The 16,467-nt window shown below is 42.4% G+C and overlaps 1 protein-coding gene across 2 annotated transcripts in view; it reads left to right on the forward strand.

Moving 5' to 3' along the window:
- The window catches only part of tax1bp1b (Tax1 (human T-cell leukemia virus type I) binding protein 1b), a 31,183-nt gene extending 16,460 nt beyond the window's left edge, over positions 1–14,723 (forward strand). For both annotated transcript variants that reach the window (XM_079751909.1, XM_079751908.1), the window contains 16 exons: positions 1,045–1,147; positions 3,127–3,317; positions 3,560–3,718; positions 4,529–4,677; positions 4,819–4,909; positions 5,442–5,627; positions 6,057–6,308; positions 8,496–8,660; positions 8,746–8,818; positions 8,898–9,016; positions 9,197–9,322; positions 11,041–11,127; positions 11,675–11,858; positions 11,964–12,121; positions 13,181–13,266; positions 13,695–14,723. In XM_079751909.1, coding sequence (XP_079608035.1) covers positions 1,045–1,147; positions 3,127–3,317; positions 3,560–3,718; positions 4,529–4,677; positions 4,819–4,909; positions 5,442–5,627; positions 6,057–6,308; positions 8,496–8,660; positions 8,746–8,818; positions 8,898–9,016; positions 9,197–9,322; positions 11,041–11,127; positions 11,675–11,858; positions 11,964–12,121; positions 13,181–13,266; positions 13,695–13,893 — 2,328 coding nt within the window. In that variant the 3' untranslated portion in view covers positions 13,894–14,723. The remainder of the gene's footprint in view (positions 1–1,044; positions 1,148–3,126; positions 3,318–3,559; positions 3,719–4,528; positions 4,678–4,818; positions 4,910–5,441; positions 5,628–6,056; positions 6,309–8,495; positions 8,661–8,745; positions 8,819–8,897; positions 9,017–9,196; positions 9,323–11,040; positions 11,128–11,674; positions 11,859–11,963; positions 12,122–13,180; positions 13,267–13,694) is intronic.
- Positions 14,724–16,467: the final 1,744 nt, after the last annotated feature.

Here is a 16,467-nt window from a genome sequence, read left to right on the forward strand (position 1 = left end):
ATTGTCTACCTTGTTGGTCTAACTTCATAGCTGCGGCATCTGCTTCTTGCTACTTTATGGAGTATGAAAGCCCAACCATTGCCTTAATCTTAAGTAGGAAAATTGAAGACCTTGTGGCCCGAGCCGGAGTTCCTCTCAATTCCTTTCCAGCTCTCTCAGCCACCTTCCCTGCTCTAATGAGTGCAGTGGTAATGGCCTTCAGTAACGATACTGCCTAACTAGGTGCACACTTTAATGGCTTCCTGTTCTTTACTGCTGCAGGCTGGAGCGCCCCTTGGTAACAACCGGGCGGCTCTGAGCCCAGAGCTGCTATCTCTGGCTCTGAGAAACACAACCAAGTATGAGGACCCGCGCTTTATGCCGCTCACCAAAGAAGGTTAAAGCAAGGAATGATGTCCTTTATGTCAACAACATCGGCTGCAGATGGTTTTAGAAACAGTGGACCACCATATGTTGTGTGCTATAATTTGCATGGTTGATTATAGAAAATAAATGGAGCGCTCCGGTTTGGGAATAGAGGGGTCCTTGTGTTTGGAAGTCTGCGCAAGCCTTCAGTGCAGGCAGAGAACCAGCCAACACCATGTGACTGTGATTTAGTTTGACAGTTTTATGGCAGTTGGCTGAAGTTATGGATGTGTTTTCTGTGCTTTCCCCCCTCATCAGCCATCAGTTAACAACACATAAAATACATATAATTACATTTTGGTTTTCATTTTGAAGTCGCCTTTGTATAAAATTTTCACCTATTTCCCTTTTCCTGTCTAAAGTGAGTTGTAGCTTCTAATCCTTACTTTGGCTGGCTCTTGACAAGAGACCTGCCATATGCAACATGAACATGGCAAGAAAGGACTAGTTAGAGGGATCCCTTTCTGTCTTTAAGAAATAATTTAACAGCCATCGCGAGCCAGATCCCTAGCAGTCGTTCATTAAACTACACCACGGCTAGTGTCACTCATGGAGAGCCTGAAAGATTAATTTGGAAAACTCAGTATCCTGTACTGTTATATTGCTTGCGTTAAACTGATGTACCTCATCCTCTTTCAGGTCGGTTGGAGCACTGCACGGGACTACTACACCTTCTTGTGGTCCCCTCTCCTGGAGAACTATGTGGAAGGCACCACGGTCAACAGAGTGGTGGTCTTTCAGGGTAAGACCATAGAATAACGTAATTTTACTTTGCTACCTTTAGATTAGGGATGCAACGCCACCGATATGAAAAATGTGGCCGATATCCGATATTAATTTTGCTGTTATGGCTGATAACCGATATTTACCGATATCGATATATGTTTTTTAAAAAAAGTTTCTGAGATGATGAAATTTTGTACAGACTGAAAATCATGCAAACTGAATTTTTCAATGTCTTCCTTTATTCTCAGAACGTATTTAACTTCTAAATAACAAGATTACAGGGCTACCATAAAACATAAGTAGCCTAACCAACCTTTACCAACCAACCTATACTCTAGGGTCTATAGCATATAAACATGTTGTCGGATTACAGTTTAATTCATTTTTCACAATTTACCAGCTCTTGTTTTGAAGAATAATCACACGCCATTCGTTTCAATGGGAATCGCGACAGTCTATACTTTCAACATAAAGTGTACATATTTATAATTCGAAATTCGTCCCAGCCTTTATACCACAGATACACTAGGGTATATAGCATATAACCGCGTTGTCTGATTACAGTTTAATTATTTTTTTACAATTTACCAGCTCTCGTTTTGAAGAATATCACCGCGCCATTTGTTCAATGAGAATCGCGTCGGTCTATACTTTCAACATAAGGTGTACATATTTATAATTCGAAATTCGTCCCAGCCTTTATACCACGGATACTCTAGGGACTATAGCATATAACCGCGTTGTCTGATTACAGTTTAATCCATTTTTCACAATTTACCAGCTCTCGTTTTGAAGAATAATCACAGCGGCACTCGTTTCAATGGGAATCGTGACGGTCTATACTTTCAACAGAAAGTGTACATTAGGGATGTGAATAACTCAAATTTTTCATGGTCGAATAATCGGTGGGTGGTATGAACGAATAATCGATTATTCGATGTGTGCCGACATTCACAAAGGCAGCCATGGATCGTCGGCAAGAAATCACAGTTTCTTAAACGCAAGTAGTTCCAGTCAAATTGTCTGTTCAGCCATCAAAACGAGAGCTGGTAAATTGTGAAAAATGCATTAAACTGTAATCCGAAAACGCGGTTATATGCTATACCCTATAATATCTGTGGTATAAAGGCTGAATCGCGGCAGTCTATACTTTCAACAAGTGTACATATTTATAATTCAAAATTCGTCCCAGCCTTTATAACACAGGTACTCTAGGGTCTATAGCATATAACCGCGTTGTCTGATTACAGTTTAATTCATTTTTCACAATTTACCAGCTCTCGTTTTGAAGAATAATCACTGCGCCATTCATTTCAATGGGAATCGGGACGGTCTATACTTTCAACATAAAGTGTACATATTTATAATTCGAAATTCCTCCCAACCTTTATACCACAGATACTATAGGGTTCATAGCATATAACCGCGTTTTCTGATTACAGTTTAATGTAACAGTAAACTGAAAACATCGCTATTTAACACCGCAACTGCAAATTAACCAAACGGAGATAACCATGGCAACCAGTCAAACAAATGTTCTTTTTGTGATCATTCTGCGCGTGTATCCGCCGTGTTGATAAACAAATACTCCCCCTATACACATGACCAAATCCCCCTCCCCCTCCTTCTCCCTCTCCCGACACACACTCGCCAAGAGAGTGGTAGGTCTACACAAAGAGCGTTGACCCAGTTAAATGTGTCAGACTATTGTTTTTTGTAATAGCAATGCTGAAAATGCCTTTGTTTAAATTATCTATTCACAAATAATTGTATATCTATAAAGAACATGCAAGTAGGGAAAAATATGCAGGATAAGTATTTCCAGGGAGAATGATAAAAAAGTGGACTATATGCTTGGTTATTATTGTTATGTTGCAGGCTTTGGAGAGCAGTAGAGCAGCTGTGAACATCCATGTCAAGGCCTCCCCTAGCCTAGTTCAGGGCGATGTGTGGCTCTGTGACACTGCTGGTTTAACTGGAGTCCTTCCTGTCCAGGATACTATGTGCCAAACGACGACGGGGAGTTCTACCAGTTCTGCTATGTGACCCACAAAGGGGAGATCCGAGGGGCCAGCACGCCCTTCCTGTTCCGCGCCAACAGCCCCTCTGAGGACGAGCTCCTGACCGTGGAGGATGAATGCAACTCTGACATCCTGGTGGTCACCACAAAGGCGGGCTTCCTGGAGGTACCAGGCCAGATTACGACCCACATTCATGTTGGCAACAGAAAGGGTTATGCCCTGGCACGCAATGTGGATAATTGTTTATATATACATATCAATTCAACAGGGTCCTAGGGTATTTGTAAAACGCATACAGTTGTTTAGTGTTTTCAGCACGGGGGCCCGTAGCTACAGGATGGTCTGGTACAACAGCCACAGGATCTTTCGAATAGATTATCAAAATGCCTGCCTGTATTCCTACACAGCGCAAGATGGAAGAAGCCCAGCGAGAGAAGGAAGAGCTGTCGGGAAACATGGAGGTTCTGCAGCAGGAGAAGGAACAGCTGGAGGAGGAGAAGGAGCGCTTACAGAAGCGCTGTGAGCTGGAGGAGGAGATGCACTCAAAGCTGATAAGAGAGCACCAAGTAAGCACAACTGTCAAAGTCCATCTTAAACACAAACACACCAGACCAATTCAATAGGTAGGATTCAGGAGTTTTTTAACTTATTTTAAGCCATATGCATTTGATGTATGAAATTTTCTGTTGCATATATTTTATTTAAGGTTTGCAACGTACATTTATCGAAAATGCATTTTTTTTTAGGTCAAACTTGGTTTGAAGATTTGGTTAATACACATGAAATCTTCTGTCTGGAATTGTTTGAGTTATCTTTTGTTTAAATGTTTAAGGTACATTAGGATCGTTTTAGTTGAAGCAGTCTAAAGGCTGAAGTCTCAGTTAAGCCATGTAGTCTCTCAGCGCCTCCTATTGGAAGGTGGAGTAACAGCATCTTTTAACTCCACACCACTGAGAGATTTAAAGTGTATTGAGAAGAGTAAATCAAATACTGACAGCTGTAATTGTGGGTAATGAACATAGATATGAATTGCTGTGCTTTTATTGCAAATCATCAAATGTAACCACAAATGCAGTCCTTTGGATATTCTATTCGTTGTGTATTTTCCATAAATCCGTTCTAAAAATAGCTCTGACATGATAACAACTTTGGTGGCTGTTCATTTTATGACTACTTTGATATGTTTTTTTAATGTGTTTCCAATAGTTTACATACAAACACACTTGCATAAGGATATCGCCCAGAACTGAAAGTTATATTATTAACGGCAACCTGCCTTTTTGAACTTAGCATAAGAATGTAAACAAACTAGAAGGCTTTACAAACAGACACTGGTGGTGTGCAGAGGAATGAGAAGTGTGTGCTTTGATGTCCAGGAGCTCCAGAACTCTTCCCAGGCCCTGCAGGAAGAGAGAGAGGAGGTGAAGAGGAGGCTGGAGGAGGCCACAGCCAGGGTCCTGCAGCTGGAGGAGGACCTGATTGGAGTCACCCAGAAGGGTCTGCAGAAGGAGACTGAGCTAGATGGGTAGGTGCTGTTGGGCATCAGATTGCGTTGGTTTAGTTGGTGTATGTTGTGTTTGTTGGTATTGGAATACTGTTGCTATTGGAGAGGAGTGCTTTTTATGAGGGATGGACTTTGTGTTAACATGATATTGTTTTGTCCTAGCTTGAAAGATAAAATGAAGAAGCTGACAGTGGAGAAAGAGGCGTTGGAGTCCCATCTGAAGAACGAGAAGGATGAAAAGGAACTCTACAAGGTACTGTGACATCAGGTGTAGAATAATGGATGCAAAATAGTTAAGCCTCTCTGTGTTTGTGTGTTCAGGTTTATACTTTACGCCACATGAATAATGGTAAACACAACTACTTGATGCATTTTTATGCAAATTATACTCTGCATTCATTTTCATGTTGGCATTCAATTTATTTTTCTTCCTTTTAGTTCCTTCAGTATTGTACACTCCTTTGTTTATGCAGTCTAAACAGTGCATGTATATGTCTGCCTTCTAGTTGATCTGTTGTTTTTGAGGGTTGGGGTTTGTTGTGGTGGGCCAAGGGACTGCCACAGAGACACTACCTGATTTAACTTGTTACGCTTTTAGGCTATAGCGAGAAGCCTTCCTCAGTCTCTGTTTTGTAATTAAGGTCAACGTCTATGTTAATGGTCTTGTGCTATTTGTTGCCGACTCGCTATGGGCACCGTATGAACTAAGGAAAAACGAGTAGCCCTAGGTTTTAAACTTGGCCTGTTTCTGTGCATGTTCACGTATGGCATGCTGATGTCGAAAGATTCACCTGAAGAACCGCGAGCTGGAGAACACGAAGCAGAGTGCAGAGCTGCAGCTGCTGAAGTCGGTGGATGTGAACAAGGAGAGCAGCATCGCTCGCTTTAAAGAGGAGGTGGCGCGCCTCCAGGCCTGCCTCGCTGAGCAGGAGAAGCAGCACCTCCAGCTCCTGGCCAAGGTCTCCCCTCCGGTACGACCATCAGCATTTAGTTGGTCTCCATTCAACCAGAAAGGGTTATGTAGATTGCTCTTTTACGTTGTTTCGTACATTATTTTTGATTATTAGTTTAACTGAGGTTCAATCTCCCGTTATTTATGTGACACTAGTTTGTGTTACTGTAATACAGATCGTTTTGAAACACGTAGCCCAAAGCAAGAGTTCCAAAATTGTTTGTCATGCTGTGACTGGAGTGTGTTGACCAAGGACCCACCAAATACTGTGTTTGGTCAAATGAGCACAGCATTCTCCTTACCTTTTTTTTAAAAAAATGAAAAAGAACCATAGATAGATAGTAAAATATTTTCCTAAATATAACAGAACATTGATTGTGGCCATCGCCCACGGTGTGACCTCATGGTCCATCCTTAAGGTGTGTGTCCTATCCCATGGCTCTCCCAGGGGGACATGAAGGCCCTGAAGGAGCAGCTGAGGCAGAAGGAGGAGCAGCTGCACGCTACACGGCAGCAGTCGTCCATGTTGGCAGCTGAGCTGCGGGATGCCTCAAGCGCCCGCGACCACAGCATGTCAGAGTTGTACCGCATGAAGCTTGAGGCGGACGCCCTGCGGCAGGCCAAGACCGACACCCTGGCCAAGTGCACGCGCCTGGAGCGCCTGGTGGAGCAGCTGAAGGCGGAGGCCAAGCAGGAGGCTGTGAGTGGCCCCGTCTCTGCACCAGATCTGTTGGATTAGTTTTAGTCAATGGATATCAAGAGCTTTAAACGTCTAAACACTAGGGCTGGGCGATTAATCTAATTTCGATCTCGATTTCGATTTTAGCGTCATTTTAGTGGAAGTAAATCTGTGCCTCGGAATAACCTCGGATTTTGAAAATAAAAAGCCATTGAATTCTAAACACTGAATATTTATGCATTGAAATAACATATCTGGATTTTTTTGCCTCTGAATTGAACTCAATAAATCATTTTCAGCTTCATTTTTCAATGTTAAAAAATTAAAAATCAAATATTCAACGTTAAAAAATTCAACGTAACGTCCCCAAATTCAACATGCCAAATTCAGCGGCAAAATTGAATGTCAGAAAATTCAGTATTAACACCCGGGGACCCAAGGAAGAGCAATCGATCCTAGATGCTAGATATTGGTCAAGCAAGGAGAGCAGGAATAAGAGCGTCACTCGCTGGTTCTTTCTTTCTTGATACAAACGTTAATTCTAACAGCATTTTACACAGTAGCCTAAAATAGGAAATGCTCAAAGGTGTAAAATGTCATAAAACACTGACTGTAGCTTTTTATGGGGAGAGAAGCCACCGAACAGTGTGACCCTAGGGAGTGCTGTTGCACATTTTCTGCAACATGCACGAGTTTGAAGCGTAGACAGGCATGAAGTCATTCATGTGCGGAAACACGCCCATGCTTAAAACGTTTGTATCATCATCGATCACTTGGATTGGGGGTATTCTTTTTGTAACACCGGAGCAAAACGGTTGATATGCCTCTGTGGTGGCATAACAAGAGCGCAACGAGCACGCAGAGCCAACACTATTCCGCACTGAGTGACACGATACAGATATGAGGATGAAAAATTTAAAACAGGTTGCTTTTGGGCGCCTCTTCCCGAGGCACGCCGTGCTTCCACTGGAACTACAGGCTGCTGCCGCTTCAGTTGCGCAATACTGTCGGCTCTGCGCTCTCGTTCCACAGTGGGCAGCGGAGTTCAGCATCACATCACAGATCGCCCCAGCATCACACCAAACGTAGGCGAAGTGACCTCGGCGGATTGCCCCAAATTGGTGCCCTAATAAATTGGGCTCCTTGACCCACTGCAATTACTCTTACGTTGCATGTAAATCCAGCCACTGTCACAAAGTCACTGCAATCACACACACACTTCACATACAGGCATTAGTTCGTTGTTTACTTCATACTGCAGTAAAAAAAACAAAATTTTCAATTTTCCGACATTGAATTATGCAGCTGAATTTGGCTTGATGAATTTGATGACATTAAAAAAAATATTTACGTTGAATTTTTTAACGTTGAATATTTGATATTGAATTTTTAACATTGAAAAATAAAGCTGAATAGGATTTATTGAAAATTTTAAGAGTTAAATTCATAGGCAAAAATTCCAGATACGTTATTTCAATGCATAAATATTCAGTGCTTAGAATTCAATGGGTTTTTATTTTCAAAATCCGATGTCACAGATTTAATTCCATCCAGCGCAGATCTATGTGGACACGCCCACTAGTGATGTGATGTGGGGCAGATTTTCGAAACGGCTTGTAAGGCTAGTCACACTCACACCTGGTGGTATAATATGTCCCCTCTAAGGTGAAATTTCAAAGTTCTCAGTTACAAAGTGTTTTTGGGAGAGACATGCTGAATAAATACGTCATGTTTTCAAACTCAAAAATAATCGTTTGAATAATCGTTATTTCAATATTGATCAAAATAATCGTGATTATGATTTTTTCCATAATCGAGCAGCCCTACTATACACACTGCAGAAGGACTTGTGCAACATGACCATTATTAGTTTAAAACAATTAACGACTGTGAAGGAATAACAAAATTAAGCTATGTCAACCAAAGGTCTTTGGTAGCCTCTGCATTTCCTCATTTCTTGCATAGGGGTGGAGGCCACCACCTTCTGGTAATATTTTGCCCCTATTTAGTGGAGGCTTAATCAAGGAAAAGGTTTTGTTTCTTCAACTCCTTTTTTCTGTTGTCATCCCTTTAGATGCAGAACTTGCGTCTGTCTACCTGTGTGATGATATGTGTGTATAACCAGCCCCCGGTGCTGTGTTAGGAAATTAATTGATATGTGTGTACACTACCATACGTAACCCCCCCCCGGTTGCTGTGTGGTTCCAGGCCCGGGCGGAGGAGGATGCTGTGGAGGAGCCGGTGGCGGAGCTGCAGAGAGAGGTGGAGGACCTGAAGCTCAGGCTCCACATGGCAGCCGAGCACTACAAGGAGAAGTATAAGGAGTGTCAGAGGCTGCAGAGACAAGTGTCCAAACTGTCGGAGCAGCAGGGGGTAGGTCCCCGCCACAAACCATGGCTCCCGAAAATCAATCAATATCACCAATTTGTTGACTGTGTGTGTGTGTGTGTGTGTGTAGGAGCAGAGGAAGAGCTCTGCGGCTGAGGCTGCAACCGTTCATGTGTCAGTGAGTCCGGACACCTCGGTTCCAGGTAGAGATACAACTGACTCTAATGGCTGTAGCAGGTGTGAGTGCTCAGTTAGAGCCTGACCCCCCTGCTGTGTGTGCAGGGAGCCCGGGTTCAGCCGACCCCATGCTAGAAGCCATAATCCAGGAGAAGCTCAGAGGCATCAGCAGAGAGGCCTCAGACAGGAACGACAAGTACAGGAAATGCAAACAACTGCTCACTGTAAGAAACTCCTACATCCTGTTTTATACAAGCAAGTCAGCGATATGATGGTATAATATCTTTAATGGTGCTGTGGGTGTTTTTCTTAAGTAAGTTGTTCTATACCCAGGCTGTAGTTGGCTTATCAGAAAATAAGTTTGTGAAGAGAATTCCAGCTGATGATGGGCGTTAATGTTCTAGGAGGAGAAGGAACGGAGCTGCATGTTTGCAGATGAGCTTTCCAAAATGGAGGTGAAACTGAAGGAGCAAGTGAAGACTAACGATAACCTCAAACTGCAGCTGGCAGCGGAGGAGGACCGCTACAAGGTAACCATTCAGTGCTCAAAGCAAAGCAGCAACTGGCAAAACACTCCTGCTAGCTAGCCACCAAACATGCTCCACCAAACGGAGCTCTCTATGGACGGCTGATACTAGATGTCTGTGTTTCTCTTTATTGCCGTATGTGGCTGGCCTGGAGGATGTAGCCTTTGATGCCAGGGCCCCAGCCAACACAGCCCTTGTGATGGTGTTGTTTATGAGGCAGGCTCTCTCTAAGGACGTTTTATGGCTGTTTATGTCGGGCCCTGCAGGCAGGAGGACTTCTGAGGAGTCTTCCTCTTGTTGCCTGTTAACTGGGCTTAACCCCGGCATAGAGACATTCTCAGTGCTAGTTAAGGAATCCAAACAGAATGTTTTGCTTTAAATCCCGCTCTATGTATTAGTCCCTGTTAGAGATGGACAGCCACTTATACCATAAATGAATGAGTTTAGGGGCCCTATCTTGCATCCGGCGCAATTGACTTTCTACACTGACGCATGTGTCGTTGCTAGTTTGCAACTAGCGCAGAGCGTTATTTTCCCTCCACCGCCACCCGTCGGTAAATTAGGGAATGATCTTGCGCCCCAAGGGGCGGTTTGGCGAAAGGAGGAGGCGTGTTCTGGCGCAAATGTTCCCTGGTGCTATTTTGCAGTTTCAGAAAACAATTGCGCCACAAACCAGGACATACCTGGTTTAAAGTCAGTGGCGCGTTGTTCAGATGCTATTTTAAGTGTGCATGCATAATGTTGCTTGTGCACCTCGCGCATACACTTTGCTTCTCTCATCTACCAAGCCACACATTCTTGTTAAATTATTTAGGAAAGAACAGCTGATACAGCGGTGATAAGTTGTACTTTTAAATCAATGCATCTGCAAACGCCGTACAGCAAACACATATTTTCTTGACACAGACATCGTGTACATGCCCATAACTTTTAGGATTGATGAGTATTTGATTGTGAGAAAACATTGTTTTACCGCGAGTCAATGTTAAAAAGAATGAATGAATGCGCCCGCGCGTGTGTGCATCCATCTGTTTAAACACACGCAAACTAAACACGTAACGTATAATACAGTCCATGGCAATGTATATTAATGGGGGGACACATAAATATTAGGAACACAAGTCGATAACAATAATGCATACAATACTGGTAAGAAACAATGTTTGTTAATGTATTGCGTATATCATTAAATAGAACCACAGTTACCGCATATCATATGTGTGTTTAGTTTTCTTTGCCGAAATTTATTTGAGGACTCAGTATTTCTGAAGTTGTGGAAGAAAACACTATTCCATGTGTGAATTAGGCCATATTATTTGGCCATAAACTGAGCCATTTGAAGTTTGAAATTCATGTAGTCATGCATCTGTCTCATCGGAGACTGCAAACACGCTGTCAAAATATCAACTTGTCAGATTCAATTGCGCTCATGGCTCTTAAAGGGGATGGGAGATGGCACTCTCATTGGTTTATTGCACGTTACGCCCAAACCACACCTGCGGGTAATTAGGCTACTGTAGACCAACCCTTTTTAGATTTGCGCCGGGCGCAAGAGTCATTTATGCGCCGGTAAAATAGCAACATCGGCATAGAACCGCCCACAAAGCTACTTGTGCTTGGCGCTTCTCACTTGCGTTTCAGACCGTTAAAATAGGGCCCTAGGTGTGTATAACACGTTGCAGTGTATTTTGCTTCATAACTCATGTTGTATTGTGTTGCAGAGCCAGGTGGCGGAGAAAGGGCGCAAGCTGAAGGACCTGAAGGACACGCTCACCCTCCTGGTGAAGGAGAAGGAGCAGCTAGAGGAGGTTGGGGACCACCTTCACTCTCTCCTTTTATAAACTGTTTCCACTCTAAAACTGAGCCCAGTCTGCCATTCCCTGCCGTCTGGGTGCTCCTGATCTGGTTTAGGTTCAACATTTTTCTCTAAATGGAGAAGCAAAGTCAATGAGATGTGATTTTCCGTTACTCTGGACCACAGCGATTTCTAACCCCGAGTACTGCCTAGAGCATCACGGCTGGAGCTTGGAGCGGTGAAACGGCTCAATCTGAGGTTCCGAATGTAAATTAAATTGGCGCCTGCAACAAATTTCCATTAAACAGAAACTATCATTCCCTTTGAAACGGAGAAAAGTTTATTTTGAATGCTGGTTTAAGTGTTGGGTTGAGTGGCCAGGGGGATGGGTCTCCAAAGGAGCTGTTGTAGGAAGTGATGGATCGTCTTGAACACTGGAAGGCTTGGAAAGATAAAGAAGTATCTGCATACATATGGCATCGCTGTGTCATTAAGAACTAAAAGTATATTTTTACCATCAAATCTGGTTGAAATTGGAATAATGATGTTTGTGTTGCCAGGGTGTGAACAAGGGCAGCAGCAGGAAGGGGGATCAGAGGGAGGCTGAGGGCATTGAGGCCAGCACCCCCGTGTTCCTGCAGTACCCCATCCCTTACACCCTGGACGCCCCCACTCCCATGTTGGTCGCCCAGAGCTCCACCGAGCTGCACTTTGGGAATCCGTACTCCACCTCAGACCCACAAGGTCAGTATCCTCCTAACCCTTTCTCAAAATTCAGTGAAGAGTGGGATTGCAGTCATATGTCGGAGCCCTTCTGACATGCATATTTCCTCTGAACAACATGAGCAGGTGAGTCAGACGAAGACTTCTTAGACGAGCAGCTGCTCAGACTGCCCCCTTTGGGCCCGCCGTCCTGGGACAGCAACGTGGTGTGTATCCAGCCCAGCCGCAACCTCAGCCGGCCCGACGACCTGGACGAGCCCAAGGAGCAGCGCAACAACAACAACGTGAGTTCTGACAGAACACGGACACACTTTTATGAATGTGTGTATATATGTCTATATAAGGCCTCAGCCACCATTTGAGGCTGCCTAGGACTGGTTTCAACTCCATTTACCTTCGCTATAGCGCACATTGATATAACCCCACCTCCATTTTGACGCCAACTTCAATATATCACGCTGCTTGCTTGGAGCCGATTTTGCGGCCCGAAATAGGACAATTCACCATGACGTCACAATACGTTTTTCCGGGTGGCAAAAGCCAATGCGTTCTCCAATGGCACCACTAGTAAACAAACCCTTCCACAATCGAGAAAATTGAGTAAATGGCTTGAATGAATGATTTTCTTCTTGCGGGGTGCTACGGGACTTCTATATACATATATATATATATACATATACATATATATATATATATATATATATATTATAGAATATTAATATCGTTTTCGTCATCGTTTCAACTTCAGATCAACAACAATGTTTTTAACTATGTTTACAGTAGCCGGCTGGATTGCTTCTGGTCAGTTGAAGCCGTCCGCGTTCTTTCACCCGGAAGTATCTTGACGCCTATTGTTTACAAACATTCTGAAATGCTGTATAGAGACCAAGGATGTTGATCCAGTCAAAGTTTTTCATCTTTGTGATTTGATTTTGCTCAGAGTAAAGACCGTATGATCAGCGTGTTTTTAGTCAGGTTTACCATATGAGGATGGTCCGGTCAGTTGTACTTTTCTTTATGTCCACGCTTATTCCATTGACTTGTGTCCTACTTATGTAACAAAATGGAGTGAATATGTTTGTTTCTGCATACACTGTAATTAAAACAAAATGAATATGCAGCTTAGAATAGATTCTCAATATAAGGGTAATATAATGGTTGTCTTTGTGGACCCAGTGACCGCCTTATAATGAAAGTTAAGTGTACTTATCGTTATGGAATAGGTGCTTAGTCATTGATATGTAATGAAACAATGCCCCCAATTATAAGGTTTCTGCTCAATTGTGCAAAGTAAATGAGAGTACTGTGGGCTATTTTTAAACTGGTTTCTTTGTGGTTCCCAGAGCAACGGTAATGAGCCGCCGGAAGCAAGCGACGCCCAGAGCCCCTTCATGAGCGAGGGCCAGAGCCCCTTCTGCTTTGAGCCCAGGTAACCCCCCCACCGGCCTTCTGTCTGAGGTGTAGCTCCACGCAGCAGAGTGTTGTACATGTCTAAAGTCCCCTCTGTCAGCTGCTGCCGTTAGCTTCCAGCAGGCCAACCAGTGCCTGAGGCCCTTACCTTTTAATGCTCATCCCTGGTCTATTAAAGTAACAATGTGTCACATATCAACTAGCTTTCAGCTTCAAGTAATCTTGACATATCTGTAGTTAATGCTTTTTAATAGTGATTTTTATGTTATTGATAAAATCACAAATCATTTCCTAAAATATAAAATGCTGAACCGGGAAGTGACACTAGTTAGAGCGGACACAACACTAAAATAGTTCCTTTAATTTGTGAGAATCAATCAATGACCACCTTAACACCAGATCTCTTCCATCTTCCCCCATCGTTTGTCCTCTGGCCTCCATACGCAGTGTGGACATGAAACGCTGTCCACTCTGTGAGGTCATCTTTCCACCCAACTATGACCAGAGTAAGTTCGAGGAGCATGTGGAGAGCCACTGGAAGGTCTGCCCCATGTGCAGCGAACAGTTCCCACTCGACTGCGAGCAGAAGATCTTCGAGAACCATGTACTGACGCACTTTGACGGCAACATGCTTAACTTTGAGTAGACAATGGTTAAATCCCATCTGCTTGGCCTGTATACCTTCTCCGCTCAATCACATCAACTTCTCTTACCGCATGTTCTAGTGTGAAGATCTGCTCTTTAGGACCTTTTAGTATTTTGGTTTTGTCTGCTTTTAATTTTGTTAGTTCGAAGGTGGTTTGACATAAAAAAATGTGAGATTGTATCTGACCTTCACTTATAACCCAGGGCTACTATATTTGGCGATGAGATGTGCAGATCTAAATAGTTTATTTTTAATGGTGCCTAAATTCCTTAATTTGGGTATGACTTAATTAAGAGTTAAGACTGTTCTACAAGTTGGTTCTTTTTTGATCTGTCGTAGGTCTATTTTTTTTTACTCGATTTTACAAATCAGGAAAAGAGCCAAGACGTGTTTGTTTACCAAACGTACATTGGACTCCATCTAACAAAACTCAAACAACCTCTTCAAATAGCAGCTTAGTGCACAATATGCAGGAGCGGAGAAGGAATTGCTTGTGTGATTACATTAACAAATTATTTCATGTGATGAAATCATATACTTTGTTTTTTCATATATATAAACAATGATGTTGTAAAAGCCTTGATGATTCATGTACCCTCTCATCTATTGTCTGTCTTGGTCAACTTCGGATGTTAAATTTCGTTAAATATTTCAGTAACCGTCTGGATGATGCCTTGCATCTATTTGGGTCTTTGGTGCATGCCAGGCTTGTTATTTCTTTCTGTTCTCTTCAGATTTCCAACGATAACTTATGTATTTTAAAATGTTTGATTTGTTTTTAGCAAGCTCCATGTATTGCTTATTAAAGAATAAAGTCTGTTCAAAAGTCATCGGTTTGTTTTCAAAAGCATGCTTGTGAATTTGAAGGCATGCTTCAAAAGCATTTTCTTCAGACTCAAAGTTAACGCGAAGCAGCTTTATTTTGAAGAATACAGTAAATCTAAAACAACTGATTGCATAGTAATTATCAAATACACGTGTGTATATATGTTATTCTCCCCAAAATACATGAAAATATACTTTTATGCAATTAACGACAATAAATTCACTGTACATAATATTTCAGTACCATAGATACTGGCAGTACAATGCTTTGGAAATTCTCCTACATACAAATGGTATTTTAACATCAACGCCCATGTATTGACATTGGCTTTGAATAATCCATCAACGCCACTGTTTTTCACGAGACCCTTGTAAGGTTCTTTGTGTAGCATTCTCGGGCAAACAGCTGCTCCACACATATGGCACTAACCTAACAGACCAACGGGGGGACAGAGGCATGCCTCAACTGAGAAGATTGTTGAACGTAACGCTAATGAAGGTTACATAGATGTACAAAACCCCAAGTCAATCAAAGACAACGACAATGGCGCACAATCTGGTCCTTCTTCGCCCCACAGTTAAAAGGCTGCATAGAAAGCGTAGGACTGAAATGCAGTGTTTTAAGACTGAAGGAACTTACAGAAGGTCCAAATTCGAAAATATTGGAGGTGGGTTGGGAACAGTCCAAAAGAGCTGCTCCCAATGACCTTGTTCCTTCGATAATCCTGGACCGGTTCATATTCTAAATACAGGAGATGTGGTCTAAACAGCTTGCTTATGTCTGGGCAATTGGTTAGAAAAAGTGCTTGATTCTTACATAGAAATAAGATGTACTGCATACTTCTGGGAAAAAAGCTTGAAAATAAGAGTGTCAAAACCACAAACATCCTGCCAGAATTGTGGCACCAAAATGCTTAAATAGTCTCCTGAGATCATCTTCTGGTACTAAATAACAAGACTTCCTCCCCTAACAAGTATAAAATAAAAGATTCAGATGATTTTTTTTCCGTTAATGCTTAGGCTCTATAGAGACATCTGAATGGGAACCATGAAGACCAGTGTGTTCTCCGATCCGTTCTTCGTGGCCATGCTAACTAAACCTCCACACCAACGGCTCCTTTTTCTGGTGATGAACTTATAAACATATCTTTGTTCTGCCGTCCTCAGTCATTTATGTAGAAAAACCCCTGATAAATATGAATGTGCAAAAATACAAAACTTACCTCCATATGAGCTCCAGCATTAAACCCAGAGTCGTCATGTGCATAAATAGCCTTTTTTGAGGAAACATATAAAAGAAAATATGACTGTGTTTTTGATACCCAAAATGGTTTTGAAACATGTAATCAACCACTGTGATAAAGAATGAATGTAAGGGAATAAAAAGCTGATAGAAAGAGAGTGAGATAAAGAGAGAGGCCTTGGTCAAACTTGTCGATCATGTGGTCAGATCTCGTTTCAACATCATGACCGGAAAGAGTTACAAATATAAATCAATTCAGCTTATTTCATAGTTGTAGGCTATAAAAATGTTTATTAATTTTTGATTATGAAACAAATAAGTCTTTGGAGGCCAAACAAAATCTAACACTCACTCATGACATGCTTTCCTGTTTTATGCATTCAGGGCAGGGGGCTTACAGAGTTATCTGTTGTTACCAAATATTTAAGTGTGAGCCAAACCATATGCAACCCTGCCTATTCGATCAAAATGTGACCTAGATCTGATCTGAGAGTGTCTGTGCCCGA

This window comes from Pollachius pollachius, assembly GCF_949987615.1.
Source record: "Pollachius pollachius genome assembly, chromosome: 1".
Classification (NCBI taxonomy): domain Eukaryota; kingdom Metazoa; phylum Chordata; class Actinopteri; order Gadiformes; family Gadidae; genus Pollachius; species Pollachius pollachius.